At 36.8% G+C, this 23,215-nt stretch overlaps 4 protein-coding genes across 7 annotated transcripts; 1 reads left to right on the forward strand and 3 right to left on the reverse strand.

Moving 5' to 3' along the window:
* The first annotated feature begins 1,366 nt into the window (after positions 1-1,366).
* LOC140774847 (uncharacterized) lies at positions 1,367-7,592 on the forward strand. Of its 2 annotated transcripts, none has more exons than XM_073117994.1 (7): positions 1,367-1,506; positions 3,199-3,727; positions 4,547-4,635; positions 4,726-4,822; positions 4,918-4,989; positions 5,902-6,012; positions 7,063-7,592. In XM_073117994.1, the coding sequence occupies exons 2-7, from the start codon at positions 3,203-3,205 to the stop codon at positions 7,348-7,350; spliced, it is 1,182 nt and encodes a 393-aa protein (XP_072974095.1). In that variant the 5' UTR covers positions 1,367-1,506; positions 3,199-3,202; the 3' UTR covers positions 7,351-7,592. The 2 variants fall into 2 exon arrangements, with proteins under 2 accessions (XP_072974095.1, XP_072974096.1); XM_073117995.1 differs by having other exon boundaries at positions 4,729-4,822.
* A 3,158-nt stretch (positions 7,593-10,750) lies between these two features.
* LOC140772793 (probable fructokinase-4) lies at positions 10,751-14,814 on the reverse strand. The gene is made up of 5 exons (XM_073114984.1): positions 14,328-14,814; positions 13,229-13,476; positions 12,798-13,089; positions 11,669-11,821; positions 10,751-11,415 (listed from the first exon to the last, which is right to left on the reverse strand). The coding sequence occupies exons 1-5, from the start codon at positions 14,649-14,651 to the stop codon at positions 11,032-11,034; spliced, it is 1,401 nt and encodes a 466-aa protein (XP_072971085.1). The 5' UTR covers positions 14,652-14,814; the 3' UTR covers positions 10,751-11,031.
* Positions 14,815-15,278: 464 nt separating this feature from the next.
* Positions 15,279-18,897, reverse strand: LOC140774769 (deoxyhypusine synthase-like). Of its 2 annotated transcripts, none has more exons than XM_073117872.1 (7): positions 18,580-18,897; positions 18,248-18,415; positions 17,802-18,020; positions 17,466-17,552; positions 17,166-17,271; positions 16,855-17,090; positions 15,279-15,571 (listed from the first exon to the last, which is right to left on the reverse strand). In XM_073117872.1, exons 1-7 carry the CDS (start codon positions 18,796-18,798, stop codon positions 15,485-15,487), a joined length of 1,122 nt encoding a protein of 373 aa, XP_072973973.1. In that variant the 5' UTR covers positions 18,799-18,897; the 3' UTR covers positions 15,279-15,484. The 2 variants fall into 2 exon arrangements, with proteins under 2 accessions (XP_072973973.1, XP_072973974.1); XM_073117873.1 differs by having other exon boundaries at positions 18,248-18,411; positions 18,580-18,721.
* Positions 18,898-19,176: 279 nt separating this feature from the next.
* On the reverse strand, positions 19,177-22,605 carry LOC140774770 (GRF-interacting factor 1-like). Of its 2 annotated transcripts, none has more exons than XM_073117874.1 (4): positions 22,292-22,605; positions 20,552-20,628; positions 20,062-20,143; positions 19,177-19,910 (listed from the first exon to the last, which is right to left on the reverse strand). In XM_073117874.1, the coding sequence occupies exons 1-4, from the start codon at positions 22,376-22,378 to the stop codon at positions 19,515-19,517; spliced, it is 642 nt and encodes a 213-aa protein (XP_072973975.1). In that variant the 5' UTR covers positions 22,379-22,605; the 3' UTR covers positions 19,177-19,514. The 2 variants fall into 2 exon arrangements, with proteins under 2 accessions (XP_072973975.1, XP_072973976.1); XM_073117875.1 differs by having other exon boundaries at positions 19,186-19,907; positions 22,292-22,600.
* Between the last annotated feature and the right edge of the window lie 610 nt (positions 22,606-23,215).

The raw sequence follows: 23,215 nt of genomic DNA on the forward strand, positions 1-23,215 counted from the left end.
ATGAGGGTGGTCGGTCTTAATTGATGTTATTTAAACCAAAACCCAAATCCGTACTTAAATTCTAGCTCAATCTGGTGATTGACGTTATGATTTGGATAATTTTGCAACTCAAACTCTTGATGTTTAAGGAAATATCTGCCAAACCTTCCTTACCTATATCTTTTTTGTAAATATAATTAAAAAAAATCGAATATTTGCGTAATTTAATGATACAAATAAAAGTCCAAAAGCACTTTGAATTTTATTTTTTCCTCTTCATTGGGGTTACCAATGTTCCCCATAAATACTGGTAGTGAGTTTAGCTCTGTCGTTTAGAAGTCGCCATTGCCACGTAGTACGTTATAAACAATCCAAAATAATTATTTTCCCTTAAGCTAAGATTCATTAATGATAAGTTTCATTTTTATCATGTGAATATGTGATTATTGAAAGCTTCGTACAATCGTACTGGATGCAACGATCACGCAACTCGCATACCAAAAATGGGTTGAAGGAAAGAAGACAAAAGAGTTGGCTTCTAATCCAACATGCATGATCTCAAATTAAAATATCAGAAGGAACTCGTGAGGAATAATAAAGTCCTCAATAATAATAATAATAATTAGATCGTATGAACTACTTTAGTTTTGGTAGTGTAGAATAGTGCATATGGATGGAGGTTTAGTATGAAGTCTTACCAGAAACATTATTGGGTCTGGAACTTAATCCGTTAATTAGGAAGTCGGTGGGTGGGATTAGGGGGGTCACCGTTATCAGCTAATAGTGTTGTTAGTTAATTGGTGGATGTTTTAGGTACAGATAACATCCTCCCCTTTTCTTCATAAAATACGTGTGCCGAAAATATGTGAATTTTTTTACAAATAAAGAAGGATTTCTTACAAATAACCACCTATTTATTTTCTTACATTTAAATATGTGTTTAATATAAATTTTAATATTATATATATATATATATATAAAGTAATAAAAGTTTTTTAGCCATTCGATCTGAAGGGTACCTATTTTTATGGATTAAAAAAATTATAAAATATTTTTTGGGGGTAGAATTAACACATTTTTTTGTTACTCAAGACAATAATTGTAACAAACACTGTAATGTTATTAGATTAGAATTTATGACGGTTTGAATTAGATTATTATCAGTGCTAACACTTCTTATGTTGAAAACTATAGAATAGTTTGAATATAGAATGGAATTATTAAGGAGGTAAAAGGAGGCGTCTATCTGTTAATATGTAAAGGGAGGATGTTTTCGTAATATATTTAAAATGAAGGTCGGTTATTTGCAAAAAAACCCGAGAAAAAGAAGAAAAAGAGGAGCATTGCTAGGGCCTACTTGACGCCATTAGAATTCGAAATATCACCGTTAAGTGACGGCGTTAGAGCAGGGTAGCTATAAATATTGCCACTGGAGCAACACAGCGACGGGTGTGTGAAAGAGAGAGAAGAGGGGTAAAGAGAGCAGCTCGAGGTCTGCCGTCTGCGCCAATCGAGGAGCTCGTGAGCGTAAGAGATCTACGCCATTGCCTTCTATTTCGCCGTTTCTCGATTCGTTCTTCTACATTTCCTTCTTGATCTCGTCGTTTGTTTCGTAGCTGTAGTTTGCGATTGGAAGAATCAAGAATGCCAGTTATTTTTCCACTTATCTTGAATCAGTAGGTGGGAGAGGAACATGTGATCTGGTTTTTTAGGAACGAATTGTGGATTCTGTTCGATTTCGTGGCTCAATCGATTCGAGAGAGTAAAATCGGAGAAAATTAATATCCGACTAATTTTTATTTTTACGATTGGTGGGAACTTGGCGGATTTTATATCCTTGGGAGAGATTTTTCTTTTTTTTGAAACTTTTAAGTAGTCTATTTATTTTTATAACGGTAGAAATAGTGTTCTTTCTGAGACACCTGATATCACAACCATGCAATTGTTTCACTTTTCATTTTTTTTCATTTTTTGCAACAGATGAAAAAGATATGTCTCTGCCACTCACTCTGCATATATTTTCACTCTAGACCTGATCGTTCTTTTCTCTAACAGTGATTTAATGATTGACTATGACAAAACTAAGGTAAAATTTACAGTTGAAACTAAAACGCAGCAGTAAATTAAAGGGAAAAGGGAAAAAAAGTAGAGGATGTACAATTAAGAAGAAGAAAAAGAATCGCAGAGGATAAACACATGGATTTCATATGAAAGAGAGTAGTTACTAGTATGGACGGCAGTCCTGTGTTGGTGAGAATCCACGTAATAGACTTTTTTTTTTGCTTCTATGTAGTGTTTTAAAAAGTAACGCATGCATCCATCTACCATCTATGTGGCACAAACCTCTTTGGATAAGCTGTACAAAGATAATGGCATGATAAGATGAACAAGTAAATCTTAGGTTGTTATAGGTTGGTTAGGCATGCATTGTTTGTGACTTACTAAAAAAGAAATTTTACACCACACTATATATGTAAATAATTTTATATCCACATTAAGTTATTCTTATTTCATAATTAAAAGTTCTTTTTCTTGTATGCGTTCTTTGTATTTATGTTTTCTTATTGATTCTTTTATCTTTCCTTTTTTTTTAATTTTTTTTTCTGGCATGCTCTTAAATTTTTACCATATTTTAGCTGCATGTAACATGAATTGCATATGTGCCTGCATAGGTGCTATGCTGTATGTGGGGCACTTTTTGTTGTTGTTGAAACAGAAGCATAAGTAGAGATAAATATCATTTTTTTGGGAGATGTGATCTTTTTGAAGTTTAATCTCTCCTTGCTGCAGATTCAATTTACCCAACTTCCAGATGCTTCATTCTTACAACACAATAGTTAGGCATCTATGAGCTATTTCACTAATTATCTTTTTCTCTATGCCAGTTAAGCTATATTATTTCCACCCTGTATTTTCTGCGATGAAACTTAATATAGGATCATCAATTCTGCTTGTTTTATTGTGGGATCTAATATGCTTGCTGGTAGCTGATTGACTAATTCAAGTAACATGCTCTCAGTTTGGAATAAATTTTGCAACTTAGGTAACTTTTTGTCATTGCTATGCATATTATAATGAAGAAACTCTGTGCTGTTATTATATCATCTATCTTTGGTAGTGCTTGTGGTTATTTAGGTATCAAATTTAACCAGTAAGGTAATGTTGCAGAATAACATTATTTAGGTATCAAATTTAGATATTTCTTGTATTCTCTTGCAGTGATATGGGAGAAGAAGTTGTGGACATGCGTTCCAATGAGGAATCAGACTTTGTTATTGTCTCAACTGCCAATGGGGAACAACCTGATGATTGTGGTTCTAAATCTTTGGAGCTTTCTGAATCAGAAACTAGAGAAGTCATGCCTGATCCTCTTGTCTGTCTAGGTATGGAATGCATGGTGGACTGCTCTATCAAGGTCCCCTCTGTTTGTCAAAATGAAAATGGTCTGAAAGAGCAAGTACCTTCTCTTGAGAACCTTAATTTAGGTACTGACACATCAGAGAAGGAAAAACTGAATCTTGATGTGCAAAAGCCATCAAATAAGAAAAGCTCAGTTTCTCCCATGAAAGTGAACTTAAATTCAGCAAATGTTGGACGTACAAACAACATCGTTTCACAATTATCTCCTCATGCAACTGACAAGCTTGCATCTGGTGGGGACCACTCTATTTCTTGTGCTACTGATAATGGGAACACTTATGTCAAGGTGAACAATTTGGACTCTGTAAATCTGATGAAGAAGACTCAGGTAATTCCGTTTTCTTACCCATTCTTTAGTAAACAGAACATTTCCCTTCCCCCTTTCTGAAGTTAAAATGAGATCATATAATGCTATTTCTATTTTCTCCTTTCTCGATTATCCTTTTGGGCAACTTCTCTATTCTTGACAGATTTGCGGTGTGCTGCTGTTTTGAAGTGCCATTCATAATTTTTTCCCGTATTTCTGTTTTGATTAAGCCCCTTTATGTTTTATACTTTTTTCTTGATTTGTCTAAACAAGTGGATGTATTTCTCCATGTTGTCCTCCGGTCACCCATGATAACCTTTGATCATTGAAGCATTTTTCTTACTCATACAGGAAATTCAAAGTGATCGTGGAAAATGGATACAAAGAATTTATTTTCTAGTTCAAATTGTGTATGTCTTGCTTGCCTTTAGATAACATGCCATTTGCTCATCCTATCATCCATACCTAATGTTTGCTTTATTTTTAAAAGATCAACTTCCCAAAATTTATTTTGCAATAGATAGAGTTCCTTTTATGCTAAAGCCTCTTGGCTTGTTAATCTGTTGTGAGCACTTGAGTGAGTAGAACCAGCATATGTCAAGAATGGGCCAATTAGTGTTACTCATCGTGTTCCTGCTGTGGCATACTGGCATTGTCAGAGTAGTCTTCATTCTAAGCATTTCTCAGTTTCTTAGGGCACTACTCTTAGCATATGCTTTTCTTATTTTTCAACTTCTGTAGGACATGGTGGCACTTTTGCTTAAATATATAGATGTGTATCATTTGCTAGCTTACTCAAAGACATGTCTTTGCAATATATCTCTTTAAAACATATGCCAGATTAGCACAATTCTCACCTCAAGGAAGCCTCTGCAACCAGACAATATAAAGCATCCAGATGAAGATGATGCTTCTTCAATTGCCTCATCGTATCCTTTTAACTTATATTGGTCTTATTTCTATAAGATGGCCATATTTCCCTTTTAATAGAGGCTGGCTTGATTATCCTGAACAAATAGTAGAACTGCAACATCGGCAAGACCATCTAAAAGCAGGATTACACTGGGATCTGCCCCTGTTTTCAAGTGCACAGAACGTGCAGAGAAGCGTAGGGAGGTACCTTCACTACCTTCTCTCTAGCTCACATTGGAAAGTTTGAAGCATTTGCTGAGAGAATGTATCTTATTGTCTTCCCCTTCTCTTTGGCTCAGTTTTACATGAAGTTGGAAGAGAAGCACCAAGCTTTAGAAGCAGAGAAAAGCCAGTATGAAGCTAGATCAAAGGTATGCCCTTCTTTTGCTGCACTAGGAACTTGAGGATGTTTCAACCATTATTGTTAATTGTTAGTAAGTGCTAAGTCAAGTATTTATCACAACTTATATTTGAATTTAGAAGAGTCCTACAGAAATTAATATGTAAAAGTTAATAACTTGATGTTGTTTACATTCTTAACAGCTTTGGTGTGTGATAGAATGGAAATTTACCATTAATAACTATTTTTCAGGAAATTTTAATGATGTCTTGTTTTCTTTGCAACGAGTGCTTCATGTAGGCCTAAGAATGCCAAATATATACATGTATATATATAATATGTATACAAACATATATCATGTGAATTACTTTATATGTATTTATGGCATTGTCCCTTGGAATACTTGATTGCAGCCTTCCAAACTAACTTCTCTTCTATCCATTATACTGTACATATATAGTCCATATAGGGTAGTATTAGATGGATTACACTTAATCTCATTACTAAGTTATTCAGGTTCAATCAGGAACCAACTATTGGCTTTAAATTTGAAAAGGTTAGAGATTATAAATGACAAATAGGTTCTCGAATGGTGCCTTGAGGTTCAGTGACCACAGGCTAAGTCAATTTGTCCTCTTTTTTGTCCCTCCTTTTGCTGAGAGAGCAAAGAGTCTCTGATTAAGTCTTGAGCTTGCTCGGTAAAAAGTAACAAGCCTTTCTTATTGATATTTATGAGTATCCTTCAGATATATTTTTCAGCACAATCTATACCTTTTTCTTGTTGGATCAACCACACTACTAGAAATCCAATTTAGTGGAGATTTTTCTTCTTTATTGACTACCCAAACTCGATGTAACTCTACTTACTGTCAATATCTGTTCCTTTGGGCCAAGGTTTCGTGGTTCAAAAATGCGAAATTAAGCTTTCTTCTTATTTCCTCAGGAAGAAAGAGAGGCCGCTCTTAAGCAACTTAGGAAGAGTCTGACATTCAAAGCTACACCTATGCCGAGTTTCTACCATGAGGGGCCTCCTCCTAAGGTTGAGCTCAAAAAGGTAAAGGAAACAAAATGAAGATATTAATGGTTTTTCATGTTTGTTACATACAATGTTGCATATGTGATAATATGGGTTTCATTACCCTGGTTCTTATGAGACCAGATTTTTGATTGTTTTTAAGCTTATTCATTGTCCATCAACTTGTTTATGTAATAACCTAATTATGAAGTTGCTAGAGGAATTTGATGTTTTATCAATTCTTGTGCTTGATTTGTCAAAATCCTCCTGTTTCTTCAGAGAACAAGAGCCATGTTTCACAATGGGCCTAGTTTGCGGCTTAGAACTGCTTTAAGGTGTTAAATAATTCAGATCTGTGTACTTCCATCTACCTCTTACTTTCTTTTACCACTGAATAAACTTTACAGCGATTATCTTGAATCAAGTATTAAACCTCTTTAAGTTTCATTATTAAACCTAGCATTGACAATTTTAATGTTTTCCTAAATTTTATTCTATTGTCCTTTTTTTGCACATGACCTCTCCCTCTGTCTTGCTACTAAAGTCACGTGTGACCCTTATTATGTTAGTTCCTTGTTTTCATAATTTTGTTATATAACAAAAAAGAAAAAAAAACTTTTGCTATGCTCAGCTACAGATTTGATTTGATTCAAGTGCCTCAGCTGATACTGTCTGTATCTAAACCCACCTGATTTCTCAGCTTGGCTAGAATTAGGATCTGATCTAGGGTACCCAAGTATTATCTGTTTCAGATCTTACTTGATCCAACCTGAACTCAATCTATTGCTAATAATAGGAATCTCCTGGGAGAATGCTAATAATAACACACATTTTCAATGCAGAACTTGTTGCAAATTTGGCTTTGAATAGATCACTTGTTCTTTCACAAAGAACTGACGTGCTTGTTTGATATCAACCTGAAACTTAGAATAGTTGATTCAGACGACAATCTTTCATGTGGTTTGCAAGCTCTGCATTAACACTCTCCAAACTAGATATGATCTCTCTGATGAGTTATCCACCTAGAATTTAATTTGCTTCAAGGCAGGAGATGTCTTTACTAATTCTATTGTGTGTTTTTTCTCAAAGCTTCCGACGACTCGTGCCAAATCACCGAAGCTTGGTCGTAGAAAGAGCTGTAGTGATGCAACTAAACAATCCCAAGCAAATGACCATGCCCGAGTAGGTGGTGGGGTCAATCGCCACAGCCTGGGCAGTTTCAAAGAAGGCAGTAATAAGCTGCAGAATGGCTCGAAGAACGATAATGCAATTTTAAAAGATCGAGAGCATAAAATGTTCACTGCTTCAAATACTTCTAAGGGCCTCACTCACAAGGTATCCGGTCCAAGTATTGTCAATGTTGCGGTGCAATCTTAGGTTTCAACTCTTGAGTCACTCGTGCGTGATTTCTCGTAGTTTTTATTTATTTTCATCTCACATCACAGGTCCGTCAGTTGTCGAATGTGCTGGTTTTTTCTTTGTGAGGACATTTTCCAGGATGTGTGTGTGTGTTGTATGATGGTGTTGTACATGTTTAAGTTCATACAGGAGTCTGTGACTGAACATAATCATCTCGCCCTAGTTTACTGGAACTAATATGATGTTCTTTGTGGAACAAATAGCCTGAGTTATCTTGAGTAGCATTAGTTTTTTCTATTTTTTCTTTTACTGATTTCGACCAGCAAATTAACCAATTATATATTTTTTTTTCCTGGAAATATGAGTTAGTAACGTTAGCTGTGACAAGTTTTAGGGCATTTTGTTGTACACTGATTGGCATCTGATCTTAATGAAACATCAATTTCATTTTGTATAGTTTATATTCTATTAGAGGAAAGAGAGTTTTATCCGTAACAACAAAGGTCTGTATGAAGAACACAAACGCATACTAAGAAAGAATCGTCACATGATAGCTCTTACCAACTGATATTTATTTGGAACGATTAGAAGCTGGAACTTACTGACAAGTGCCAAAAGCCTTGATCTTTCCTCTCTCACCAAACGCATTAATTTAGCTTTAAAATTAATCAACCGAAGAGAGAAGATTATTAGATTACTCCACTTTAGCCTTTCTAGCCTGCAGTTGAAGTCTCATGGTGTTAGTATCGAAGATTAATAAATCTCTTATTCACTCTCTCTTCTTAATGGGGAAGGTCATTATCCTACCCTTATGCTCTTGAATTTGATTAGTTGATCTCATTTTTTTATCTTAATATTTTAGAAGTAAACTTAATTAGATATGAAAAGAATTATAAAAAAATATTTAGTTACTTAACTAAACTCAAAGTAAACATGGCCTTAAGAATTCAGAGTCCAGAGTTCTCTTATATCTTGGAAGATCCTTTCTTTTTATTATTTCTTTTTTGTATTATTTAGAGAAGAGAAGAGACATAATAAGAGTCCAGAGTTGGCAGCTATCCTCAGACAGTTGCTCTATCTCTATCTAAGCATTCGATTGCAACATCTGATATCCTTTTACTTGTTAATGTTAACAAGGGGATGCACCAATTGCTTTTCTATAGAATTTATCCATTGACTCTGTGGAATCTCTCTCATCTTTTCTCATCACTTCTTGTCTTCCTTCTTTATTACCATCACAAAGATCCATGGAAGTACTACAGCTTCTAATTGCTTGGCTCTTAAGCTTGGAATCTCCACTTGGCTTATGCTCCATTTGATGAAGGTTCTCCTTCCCTCAATCTCCCCCTCCCCTTTTTAGAAGTGGGGAGCAAAAGAGAAATCCTTTGCTTGGGAATAACACTCAATTCAGATAGATCCTACATTAGCTCACAACATAACGAATAACTTTGATTGATGATGTTAATCATAACCAAGAATATCATCATATCCATTCTCACAAATAAATTCCCCATTAAAGAACTTGTGTTACGTCAAGTATTCTACCAAAATATACACTTCGCCGCAGCCCAAATTAACTTCATGGTTGACCTAAGAGAGCATCTTAGTTCTTCTTTTGGAGTAAATGCTTAGATTAATCATGGCAAAAAGTTATGTGCTACATATTAATCTCAGTTGGGTGTTCATATCTCAACCTTTCCTTGGATTAGCCAAACTTGGATTAGAAAATGAGGTAGTTACTCAAAAGTGTGGAACTCCATTATTGAAAGTTAGTTTACTCAAAAGTCATTTTGTTCCAGCCTTCACGTATATAAAGTTCCATGTAAAACTATTGCATGGTCTAGTGCTGTATTAGCTCCAAACCCTCTTCTACTCTCCCATGATAGTTAAGGGGAATGTCATCTGGTTCGAAGCCATTCGCGCAATTAAAAATTCTTTCCTCTTCAAAGAGAATGACTTCGGACCAGGCTTCATTCCTCCTAACTCATGGAAACTTCATCAGAGTATTCTCCATGGAGATCAGAACAAGTCGCCCCTTCACAGTGGATCAAAATCTTCTTCTTGTTTGCAAGTAAGTATTTCTCTTATACCAAGTGTTACGTCTCTTAGTATCATAGATTTTATTATATACAGATCATATATTTTGTTTTGTTTTGTTTTGTTTTTGAGGATCTGATGTTCAGATATAGTCAATACCTTCATTCCTTCAGCAATTATTTTGACTAATGGGAGGTCAAATTTTCGTGTAAACAAAGAGTAGAAAGACACTTATTTTTTTTGAGGTTAAGTATAAAATTTTCTTCACTGTGATGTACAACTGTCAAGATTGCACATAAGATGCTTTCTTTAGCTTCAGTTCCTTTTTTTTTTCAAATTTTATTTTCCTACCATATCTCTATACTGAAATGAAAAGCATCATTTTAGGGTAGCACAGCATGATGTGGTTTTCTTTCTCAAAGAATTCATATAACATCACTCTCATGTGTTGGATCTCATCTCTAAGCAATGGGACCATTGTAAAAGTTTGGGCTTCTTCATCTACATCATTAAATACTTTGATTACGAAAAGGTTGTGTGGAAAAAATAGTAACAGAGACAATATACTTTGGTGACAGTGTTAGGTGGAATTGATGCACCAGCAACTGCAAGATTGTCTTACTATTTCTGCACAGTATTGATTGCCTACTTTAGTCTTCTTCAGCAATGCATTTGCTTTCACTTGGCATACTTGCACCTGAAACAAGAAGTTCACCTTGCTGAATTTAACATCTCGATTAATACAATCATCATCACTTAGACTATTGATGAGAATGATCAATGGAGACTTTTAGGCAATTTATAAAGTTGACATATTAAATTAAACCTGAGTAGTTTCTACCTCTATGTTTCTTCTTGAGTAACATGGCAAAGGGTGACCACATAATATATTGGAGTCAAAGGGATATGGCATAAAGCTCTGACTTGATGACTAACACAGTTGCAGAATGCTCAAGGAAAATGGCCACAAAGAGAGATGATAAGCTAAGAAAAGGCCACATGAAATCACTCATAGATGAAGGCAAAGAATGCTCCGTTTCGTCTTGCTTCCAAACTTTTGACTAGGCCTTGGCTCATATCTTCCAAGGAGTAAGTGTGAAAAGGTTTGTAGGAGGATACTTCTTCAACAGACCAATTATTAAAATATTTCACCACAGTAATTTACTTGAGCCATCATTTGGTCATTTGGACTTTAAAGGGCCTACATGCCATATAAATCCTGCACAAGAAGTACAATTGATTGACCAGTACGTGCCACCAAGTACTTTTGACTAAAGTATTTCTTACCTGAACTAATCACCAACCTATAGTTTTCTTTTCAATATTGGAAAAAGAATTAGAGCCCAGAAAGAAGCATTAGAGAAGAAGGGGAAAGGAACTATGCATATCATGTGCTTAAACACCTCGATTGCTACCTCGATTGCTGCCAAGTCAATACAATAGTTTGATGTAATGCCAAAAATCAGATGACAGAATTGTCTATCAGTTAATAAATAGAATAAAACTTTGTACAACACCTGAATGACCTTTAGAGATCTCTAAATAAGATTTTATTTTCCGGTGAGGCCCAGCAATCATTAAAGAAAAGGGCAAAACATCCGTATAACAAATGTGAGTACGACCACCAATATCCTCCAAGAATGATCATTTACCACTCTATGGTTAAGTCTGCAGTACACTTCTTTCGCATGCTGCTTCAAACATGTGTAGAAGTTCAGAAACTACATCACTTGTAGGTATACGGACAAGACGATCACTCCTACTCATGGATGTTTTGCTAAGAAGTAGAACTTGAGAGTCCAGAGAATTTCCCTCAAGCAAATCACTCCACAAATTATCATCCTCATTGAGATGTGATCGCTTCAATAATTCTAAGACTTTTTCCAAATGAGCAACATTTCTGCCAGCTCCGCAACCAGTGGCAGTCGCAGCACCCACTGCATTTGCAAGCACCAATGTATTGACTGCAGGCATGTTATGAAGGTAACCAAAAGCAATCGCAGCTGTGAAACTATCTCCACATCCAACAGTGTCAACAACATTCACCTGATGACAATCCAGAATCCTAGTCAGCGCTTTTCATAAGAGTATTTCATATGGACAAGCAGTAGCACATATAAAATTCACCGGCAATAGCATATACTAGCAGGTCGTAAGTATCCATCATGAACAAGACAAAATGCAATTACAACTTACAAGTAATACTACTGGAGAAAAACCAGTTGCAAAGCTTTTCCCCAGTGATTTAGCTCGCATAAAGGAAGAGGACATCAAAAGTTCAAAACTAGATGCGTGATACCTTAAATGCAGGTGCACATGAGATAATGGATTTGTCTATCAGCACCGATCCTTTTGAACCCATTTTAATTACTACCCACTTTGTGCGAACACCTTTTCTCAGTAATTCCTGTCCTGCTAGAATCGGGTTTGCAATCCCTGTTAGTGACAGAGCCTGGTACATCATTAAATAACCAGTATGGGTGAAAAACTCATTCAAATATAGGAGAGAAATTTCAACTTAAGGTATCAACTAGAGTGTAGCAGAACTAGTGTCACAAACAAATTTCAGCTTCCATCTCTAAGGACAACAAATACAAAGATAAATTCACCAGAGTTAGTACTGCATATGTTATGAAATCGCAACAGGCTAATGGAAGCAACATTTTAGCATCTACAGGAAATGAATGTCAATTGCACATCATAAATAGAATTTTCTTACTTCTAGTAATATGGTAGTCGCCTGGTGCACGAAGAGAAGTATGACAATGAAGAGAATATAAAAATAAATCCTTCTATCTTAATAGATAAACAAGCATTTGATTCTTGAAAAGCAGTCAGATTGAGGATCTGGAATGGGCATCTAGTGCAGGAGGCTACAACTAATGCAAGCTTTAAAGAGGGCAAGATGTATGTAGCATTAATGCCATTGCTGGATATAGGACCCAGAAGCCTAGTATTCAAAAGAATCTTACTTGAAGTGGCAAATCTCAGTTTATCTAAAACTACTTTCATCCAAGGTATCCATTAACAGAGTTATAACTTTCAGGTCATGACATTTTTGCATCACTGAACCGTAGAAACAATGTTCTGTCATCACCAAACCTTTTACAAAACCAAATTGTAATTCAGATAACTTGGTCCCAACAAAGCTGTCACTTCTTGTGGCACATTCCTTGGCTAATGCTTTATTAATTAGCACACCGTCTGCTGCAGCACATGCCATGCGTACTGTTAGCCATCATTGGCACAATCATTGATACAAGACTATATCCAGAAGTACACACTGGCAATCCTTGTTTCATTATTATTATTATTATTATTATTTTAGATGATATCACATAAATCATATTTCTGTTTAAAATATAATGATAAAGCATAACCTACTAGAAAGGAACCGCATCCAAGTAATAGAAGGTTTATGAGCAAACCTCTTCTGAAGTTAAAAGAAGAACATCACTGTACTTCAGGAAGGATTCAAGTGCCCTTTGTTGCCCAGGAGACCCGTGAGAAAGTGTTCTTCCACGAGGACCAGGATCAAAGAATGTTGCTGTTCCAGCATCAATGGCACAATCAAGTGCAGAGATGATTACATCAGGGGAAAGTTCATCGAATGAATAACCATTGCAGAAAAGGATCTTGGATTGCTGAATGGCCATCTTGACTCGTCTTGATAGTTTATTGATCCAATAAAATGCAGGATCTTCACTAAAATCAGCACGACTGTTATCACCGAATATGATAAACTGATATTAATACTTCACATAAAAGAAGAGTAAGATTAACATTTATTGACTGCAAAAGTAGGAAACAGAAAGAAACAGATAAAGAATGTGTAATATAGCTCTCTAAAAGTACTTACCTGCAAAACCCATGCTTTTGAAATGGGTCCACTAGGACCCAGCAGAGAAGTGTTTCATAAGCATCCTTAGGAGCAGTAGCCTCAGCATTTTCATTCATTCCAACAATACGAATGCTCTCGTCTTGAAGCACATTGAGGAGGAAATTCCCATATATTTCTTCCCCTACATGACCAAGTGTGATGCAAGAAAGCCCTAGCCTCGCTGCAGCAATCGCCAAGTTACAGTTACCGCCAGCTTCCCAGAATTTCTACATACAAAAAGAAAAGGTGAAATGAATGTGGTATGACAATCAGAAGAACTTTACATGAAGCATTAAATAGACAAAGATGGTTCCTTAGAAAACTTAAATCTGGAATATTTAATATTCAAATAAGATGACATGATTGATCAAATAGAACCAAACACCCGCAATAAAGGAATAATTTATCCAGATGCAGCCCTTGAGGACTCATCAGTCAAGTCTTTAAAGTGGCACATCTTCACATTCGGGCTATATCAGGGCAATTTACACAGGGTAACCAATTCGAACAATTCTTAAATCAGTCATGCTAACATGACCAGGCGCATTTTTATGACAGATGCACCAAAGCAAATAACTTTTTTCTTTTCACTTGGGAAACTTTTACTCAAGGTGGAACAATCTAACCTACTTCATTGAATTGATTCACCTAAGCAGAGCTGTTTCAATCATTGGATATAAAATCCAATAGCATTCAACTTTAACTGAAACAATGTACAGTAAACACACAATCCTCCTTCCGGTTGTCTCCCATCCCAGATAAGCAACATGTAGATACTTCCAGACTCAAAGGAATTGAAGGACCCTTGAAACAGCCAGCTATTCGAAACCTCTTATTTTCAAAACTACATTCTTTATCCTTTTAACGTTACTTTGACCAATCCTCAATACCCAAGTTGGAAAAGAAATTATTTGATTATTCCAGATTTCACTACCACAGGACCCATCCAGCTGGAGAGGAACCAGCCATCTACTGATAACCCAAAACAACTAATAACAAACTAAACGTTCCTACAAAAAGGATCGAAATAAGATACAAAATAATACGAAAACCCACAAAAGATTATATTTTTACCAACCTTATCGGGGGACGAAGCCGCCAACCTGTCCATGTAAGCCTTCCTCTCGTCGCGCTGCGACGGCGGCAAGCTCGGGACATTTAGCACGATATCGACGCAAAGATTTCCTAGCGTCGCGAGGTCTACATCCTTCTTGGTCCTCACCTTGATACCCTCACCTCCCACGAATCCTCCGTTTCCGACGGCGGCGCGGCAACCTCCCCGGCGGCTCACCGCTCGGCCGAGAAGCCGCCGCGGCGGGAGCCAGAGGAGATGCCGGTCCTCTGGCATGAGCTCTTGTTTGGGCTTCCACGAGATTGGAGGGTTTAGGGTTTGGAGAGCCATGAAGTCCACCGCGAGAACGGGAGCCAGAGATTGTTGGAAAAGGGGGAAGATGATCTCTAAACAGATGGAGCGAGGGAAGCGGAGTAAAAGAATTAAAAAAAATAAAAAAAAACCCAAATAAGGGGTTATTTTTGCATATTACCACCAATACATTGGTCATATTGTCAAATAATGAATCTTTTTAGTATATTTTATTTTATTTTATTTGGATGAAAGCATCATAATATTTCTAAGCAATTGAAAAGTGACAACATTCATTCAACATTGTTGGTTGTAATTTTTTTTTCCTGCGTGATCTTTATTCTCTCAAAGTCAAGTAGTTGATAGAATCGATTCCGCATTGCCCAACTGATTAAATAAATTGTATGAATGTATGGTGGAAGGAAGGAGTCTGGACAAAAGGAAACCATCTGGACAACAATAAATAAATAAAAAGAAGATAAAATAAAGATAAATGAGATGTAGATATAATCTCTTGTTGGTTCTCATCAAAGTATTTTATCCATACTGCTTAATTCAATCAATTTCTCAGATTTACATGAAGATGAAGAATTTTTGTTTCAAAATGCTTCCTCATTAGGTGCAAGCATAAAGATCACCCACAATGATGATACCACTAAAAGGATAGGCAGAAAGAGAATAGTATTTGCGAAATCCTTCATTGTAACAATGCAAATTCAACAGGAAGAATCAGTTCTTTCCAATAATCGGCAGTAAAGTGTCATTGAGATTGTCGTCTCAAGAAATACAAAATAGATTCAACAGGTTAAATAAGGTAAGACAATCATTTTCTCGTTCACATTTAATGGTATACACTAATACTAGATACAGGGTCAGTTGGTGCAAATCTTATTCCGCAATCTTTTCGCAAATGTTGCAGCCACCAGTAGAGGAAAAGCAATGGTTGCGTCGCAATGGACCTGTTTGAGAAGCAGATCATTTTAGCAAACAGAAGAAATCAAAGGATGTCGAAACTGACAAGGAATATAAAACATCATTGCAATGTGAAAATTACTTAACAGTATAACAGTAATCATTGGATCATTCAAATGTCTACTGAACTTCAAATCCATTAATGTCTTATAGGATTCCATTTTTGCCTTAAACATGCAGTGAGAATGCGTTTGGATTCATTTTTCATTATGAAAAAAAAAAAATTTTTGATTCACTGACAAACTCTTGTTCAGAGAGGGTAGTCCTCAAGTGAGGCTTAGGCTGTCAGTTTGCTTCTAGTTCGTCCAGCTCTAGTTGGCTATTGAACAACCTTAGTGTTGTTCTGTCTCCACTACTGCTTTTGCTTGCTCCTTAGGAGAAATCCTATTCAGTAGGAGCAGGCATGACACAATCTCCCACTCGAAAAATGGATTATGATGCCTACGTCGCACTTCAATATCATGAGAAAAGGGGACTGAAAGCTTCACTCTGATAGCTGTCGACGGAGGCTGACTACCAATGCCTCACTGCTCAGACTGAGAGATCTGAGTCTCCACCAAATGCTCTGGTTTACACCTCATCTCATTCTGGGCCATGAAAGTCATCCCATATTGCCGACTTTCCCTTCTCCGAGAGTCAAAGTAAGACTTAGCAGACTACTTATCAAAGGGACCTTCTGTTTCTGCTGATTTTTTTAGCAAGTTAAGATGCATGGCCTACACGGGGGGAGCATTTGGAGGAAAGGGAGCCCAGACAGTGGAAGAGCCAGGGGAGGCTGGGTTATTTAACGGAAATGGAAGGTCCAAGCGGTTCCTAATGGATGATTAGACAAATGTTTAGAACACTGCAAACACACAAGGATTTGGTATAGATATATTTTCAAGCCATCTGTATTGTATTATCAGATTGCATGAGAAGAAAAAACTCTGCACTCTCTGCTGTTGCATCAGTTAGCTAAGCTAAATAACAGAGTTTACAATGGTCCAATCATCTGTGAGATTTCTTCAAAGGAAGATCCTTTAAAAAGGAGGTCAAACTTATAATACAAATGACTGTCAGTTTGACCATCCAAAGTTATCATATCCGTATCTGATCAGACCACTTAAATGCCTCAGAATGATTTGCTGTGACCTATGAACTAATGTAAGAAAAAGAAGAATGGAGCTGATTGGGCAAGACATGCCACATAAGCTCGTCCAAGACATCTCTTTGATTAATGCAAAAATAAGAAGGATGAGTAACAAACGAGATGTAGATTAAAAAGGTATACCTTAATGGCTTTTGCTGAACCTTTTATTTTTCCCCATGACACCGCTTCATCAGGCTGTGCTCCAGAATCGCTCCCATCAAATTCTTGTGCTGTATTGATATAAACAGCATAATCTGCACCATTCCGCAGCATATTGGCATTACATATATGGTGCTTTGGGAGTCCCCCGCCGAGAATTATGATCCCAGTTTTTCTTGGACTGGCATGAATAGCTTCTCCATTCATCGCACATATATCTGTACAATGACAAGCATGTGCTAAAAACTGAAGAAATAAAAAGACAAGGTAAATAAGAGAGATATATATTGTACCTCGTACGATATCAATAAGTAAACCAGGAGTTTGTACTGAATGGCAGTACAACATGTCACCCAAAGATCCATCAGTCAACGCGGGACAGAAGACAGGGATGTCGTTCTAGTCAAGCTTTAATTTGTTAATATGGTAACTAAACCAGCTGATCATCAAGCATGTAAAGGAAGTGGCAAGAAAAGAGGAAAATGACATTACATATGAAGATTTCTTATAGCTTATAGGTATACTCATGCCCTGCTTTATTTTATAACAATTCTAAATCAAGATTTTCTGCTGGCCAATAAAATTATAAATACCTTATATGCCCAGTAGAGGTAAGAACTTTGGTTGTCTATTTCTTTGCCAAGCCGGGAGATCACCTTTGATGGTGTCCAGATCACATTCTATAGAGAAAAATAATGTTGTCATTACACAGTAAAGAACAGCAAATTATAGCAATATGATATACAAAGTTCAAAACATATAACCAAAAAAAATCTTTGGAGGTTGCTGCTTACAGCCTTAGAAATCATATCATGCTTAGGTTTCCAGATAAAGCACTTATTGCATTTTAGAATGTGAATAACAGGACTGGCTATTAAATACTGTGGAGGAATCTGCAAATTGCACTGTTAAAGAAAGCTAGAGATTACCTCCGTAGACTGTTCAAGTAACATCTTGTCAAGAATTGGCATAATCCAATTCTCAAACTTGCAGTAGTTGTCATTAGGCACCAACAGGTTTCCAATTCGATTTAGTCCTTTTGAACGTAAATACACTCCAGGGAGAGAAAATTCACCTTTATATGTTGGTGCGAGGCATTTGATAAGATCCTCTTCTATGCCACCAGCTGTTGTTACTAACACATCCACCTACACAAACCATGTTGTTCCTATTTAAACATCCTTCATGCTACATCGCCTAAATCTAACAAAGTAACTTGAAGCTGCCAAATTAGTAGCTTTTGAGCAACCATGAGTACTTAAGCAAGCAAGTTTACGGCAAGGACTTAAATAGGAGTCCCAACCTTCTTGAGAAATTTAGAACATTATAAACTATGTTCAGACTGAAGAAACCGAGTAAACATCACACTACTCACCATTCGATGCTCAACAAGAAATCGAATTATATCTCGAATACCAGAAGATATAAGATTTGATGTGAACCCAAGAAAAATCTTGCACTTGACGGATTCTCTATAGACAGGATCGAGCTCCGCTTCCTCGCAATCTTCACTTGGCTTCTCATGCGACAACCTCCAGTCTAACTTCAAGTTGGAACCGAATAGAAGATGCAAACTTTATCAGAAATAATTACAAGAAAAGCAATTTAGCAAACACCAGGAGGAAAAAGATTCCAACTTGGAAAAATTTATGATGTCAAAAGATCGTTTTTTTTTCTCTAATGGAAATAGAGTAGAAGGATGCCCACCATTTGGTTGACGACGGCGATGGCATCTCCAAGGTTGGAGGCTTGGAATCCAGTGGATGCCATGGAAGCGAGGAGGTCCACGAGGTCGATCCCTCGGTTGAAATCGTAGCCGTTGATTCTAGGGAAACGCTCCTCATCGAGGGTTTCCGAGGGCATAAGCACCACCGACCGGACAGCGTCTAGGGATTCGCAGTCCTCTGCCTTCGCTCCGCCGCTCATAGCTGTGACTAGACAAAGAAGAGAGGATAGAGAGAGACGAAGGAAGAATGCTTTCGAATTTTCCGTCTCCCTTTCACGTTAGACGGAAAAGAAGCTCTTTTTTTAATATCCTTTTCTGATATATTCCCTCAAAAATGCGTCATGTACGATTATGCACTTTGATATCTACGTATATTTCTTCATACACGAATAGTACTTGTGCTATCTTTATAACAAAGTGAAAGGTACTTCTGTTAATTTATCCCCAAATTGTTCAAGTAGGCATCAAAGTAATGAATATAGTGTCAAGTATTTTTTCGTTCAGGAAATCCTTTGTTCTTTCTTTCTTTCTTTCTTTCTTTTGTGAATCTCAGCTGTATGACGATTAAGTTATCATGACAGCAGTAGAGCATGGAACTCATACCATGTAGGAAATAACTAAAAAATACAACTTTCCATGTACTTGAATGAATTGTAGGCAGGACATTTGGATACTCCTGTAATGAGTTATGCAAAAGCAAGAATCACACTTGATGCAATTGCCACTCATACAGTTCAACAGAAACATGCATAACTAGCACCAGATTCACCACCAACATCACTTGTTCCAGATTCAAGATACAGATCAGACAGCAACAGCCACACAATTCTCAAGTTCCAGACAACAAAAAAACTTTCTTTCTCTCTGCCTGAAACATATCTACCATGTTATGTCAACTATCAGGAACCTCCAAGAATCAACTTCCTTCCTCTTCGGAGCATTTCAGATACAAAGATTCAGTCACATCCCCACTTTGACCAGCAGAACCACCACCACGCATGTCAGCAGATGATGAATTTCTAATATCTTGCTTTCCAGCTCCATTGCTGCGACTGAAGTCTGTAAAGATTCCAGTGTTCATGCTATTACCTCCCATGCTCGCCTCACCGTGAAGTATATTAAATCCACTGGTCACATTGGAGTTCATTCCAAGCTGGCTATGTCCAGCTGCATGTTGCTGCAGAGGCGACAGTGTTGGTTGAGCATATAGCACTGAGGATCGAGCAGCCATCAGTGATTGTGGTGTCATCATATTGGCTGCCTGGGGTTGCATATACCGGGGGCTGGACTGCATAACATTGGGAGGGTACTGCTGGGAAGACAAATGACAGGTGTGCATATAATCACAATATTTGTGTATATATTCTCACATCGGCAAGTTCTGAACTTTGTTTCATAAATCCACAGGAAATAGACATATAATGATAATGAGCTCTCTAACATAATTTACACGAATGAGATACCTGCGCCATTGTTGCTTGAGGAGGTTGACTATCTGCAATCGCTGCAAGATACATAAGGTTGTGTTGAAGCTTAGCTTGATTCCTGCAATATATGATAGTGAGGTCAAGGAAGCAATATTTGAATCAAACTATTCTTGAAATAGTATTTCACTTGTAAAACTACTGCTTGCGGAAGATGAAGCTCATATGGAGTATTTATATCTCACTGTAAGCTTTTCTTGTTCATGACATTACGTAACTCTACGTTCTATACATTGTTCTTTGCTTTTATAAGCTAAGAGGTGGTATCTTACCAGAGTACTTTGTGTCTTCCTAAGTTTCAAAATTTGGTATCTTTCTTCAATTTATAACAAAGTGGAACCCACTTAATCAGAAGTGAAATCTTTATTCAATCTCACTTTAGCTTCAAAGGACTCAGCATTATGATGGAAACCATAATCCCTCTCCGATGTATTTAAGAAGTATTTAGAACATGAGAGATAAGACTCACCGAGCACATTCCTCCATTTTCCCAGTATTTTGGTTGTCAAGAATGGCCAAAATCAACTGCTTGTTCTCATCCAAGTACTGTACTTATTGAAGATAAGGTATGTTATAGGGGAAAAAACCAAGGAAGAAGTGAAATTCTGTTGTAATTTATTGATAAAAACGTAACAACTATGGAACTATAAACCACATAAGCAGGTGCCTTTACTAATATTGGAGTTCCAATTGGAATAGCATAATTGGACACCATGAGTCCAAGATTTATGAAGTACAGGAACATTGAGAAAGAAAAACACAAGGTAGCAAGAAATGCTCTGCCACCCTAGAAAAAGGACCGTCTTGCTTAGTTTCAGCTATACCAATTTTTCCCAAGGCAGCTCTTTGGGATGTCCATCAAATGATACTCACTTCATGGCACTTCGATTCTTATTCATTCCAATTCATTGAAATGAATATCTAAATTTTATTTCTCCAAAATTGTGATCATCAATAATGTTCACTACAGGCACCTCTAGTTTCAGAATATCAAGCATTATAGACTATGAAAAAGATACAGAACAAGTAAAGATACAACAGATATCTTCAATACGAACATACATAGAGAAAAAGTAGTTGCCAGAAGTATAAAAGATGGAAGATATGAGGACATTATGCACCAAAGATGAACATTATTTCCTACTCTCCAGGTACTAAATTTGCGAAAAGAGAATTCTTTTCTTAAATTATCATGTGAATGTATAGTATCAGCAATGTTGGAAGGACCCAATGAGCTAGCCATCACATTAACAGTGTTTGAGCCGCCAACAGGCATCTCCAAAAAACAAAACAAAAAAACCGACTTAACTCCTTGGTGAACAAATAGGAAAAAACTTAACTAAGCCTGAGGGATAGACAGATCACAGATGCACTTATTGGATTCGCCACTATTAGAATCAACTCTCCCTACAATGAGCTTTAAAAAGCATATTAATTGATATCTCCCACCAAGTATGAAGAAACTCAAATTGGAAAGGGGAAGAAGGTACAGAGTTTTACCCTGAACAAAGGAAGAGGAAATAACAAGGCATATTAAGAAAGTGCCCCTTTGTTAGGGGCATGCATATAAGTCTACTCCATTGTGGGAAAAAGAAAGAACCTAAATAACAAGGTTGAGTTTTTGTTGAGATATGACAGGAACAATATGATTGACTATAAATACTCTCAAACCCAGTTGAAATATGTAACAAAATAATCTATCAAAATGAAGACTTTTTTAGAAGGAAAGATCCGAGGAAAACATAAAAAGAAAGGGACGCTTTGTTTATAAGAAAGCTTCAGACATTGTTCAGTACTTCACTCCTAATGTCCAGCCACAAATAAGATGGATGAATCCCATTTTCTTCATGGATGACAACAAAGAACTCAACAAAAGGAACACCAAGAACGTATCTATATGCAGATAAATAAACAAACTGAATATAATGATTACACTAAAGAAGTAATGGCTACAGAAAGGAGAAGGAGGAAAAGAAAAAGAATCCACATCATCTATCATTTAATCTTTTATTGATCACTCATAAGATCAAAAAAGAAAGAAAAAAACACACATTTACCCTCGGGAAGATCAACTCAACCTAAAACAGTCTGATAAACTCCTATTCATCCACCTCTTTCTCTTTTTCAACTGTGGATGCCCACATACCAAACTTGATAAATGAGCAAGAAAATATTCTTTAGAAAAAAAAAGGCAAGGAGAAGAGATCACCTGCTGGATTAGTTCAGTGGTGACACTGGTAGGGGAGGCATAACCCCCCATCATTCCCTGGTTCATCTGCATGAGATGTTGTTGCATTCTTCTTCTCTCTTCCCTTCTCTCTCACTCTCCCTCACCCTTTATATGTCTAAATAGTAAGAGGTGGTGGTGAGAGCCTGAGAGGAGAGGAGAACAGCCAGTTGGGGGTTTTGGGTTTTTGGAGATACTTGCTTTTCTCCACTTCTGCTGCTGCTGCTGCTGTTACTACTAGAAGAGCATGGAGGTGACTTCACTGTGGTGGCAGGATTACTAGCTTTCCATTTCAAGTCTTCACTTCAGACAGCCAAAGTCACGTGACTATTGGGCTGGACTGCTTGGTTTGGGAACTTCAATTTGTCTTTATACTGCTCATTTAAAGTGGGTAGATATGTCCAGTTTGATACATTTTCCAAGAAATACTTCCCATGTAGTGCAATGTTCTTGAAGTATAAAGTTTCTCTTCTTTCTTTTTCTCCATATGAATAGTCATATATATAACAAATAAAAGCATTTATATCTAGCATTCATTTTCACTTCCGAATACTATATTAAACTTGATTTAATAGGATATCTGTTTTAATACTATACTAATCGGTGAAGCTTATCTTTGCAGGAAAAAAATCATCTTTTTTTTGACTATTCAGCAAGTTTTACAAATTAACTTCAGTTCGCACGAAGAGTCATTTCTATCATGTGGTTCATGGGTCCTACTTGTCTCTCAACACTTCAAACCCACGAAGCAGCAGAGAGCAAACTTTTGGATCACAGTAAGCAGTACAAGAAAAAAAAAACAAACATCTGTGCTTTAAAAGATGCCACTTGAGAAAAAGTATGGAAGAAGAGCAGGGGAGAGCCCAATCAAGGTCCCACTAGGGTCCTTTGCCACTTTATAATGCC

The sequence above is a fragment of the Typha angustifolia genome, chromosome 13 (assembly GCF_048772165.1).
Source record: "Typha angustifolia cultivar Huaian chromosome 13, ASM4877216v1, whole genome shotgun sequence".
NCBI classification, from domain to species: domain Eukaryota; kingdom Viridiplantae; phylum Streptophyta; class Magnoliopsida; order Poales; family Typhaceae; genus Typha; species Typha angustifolia.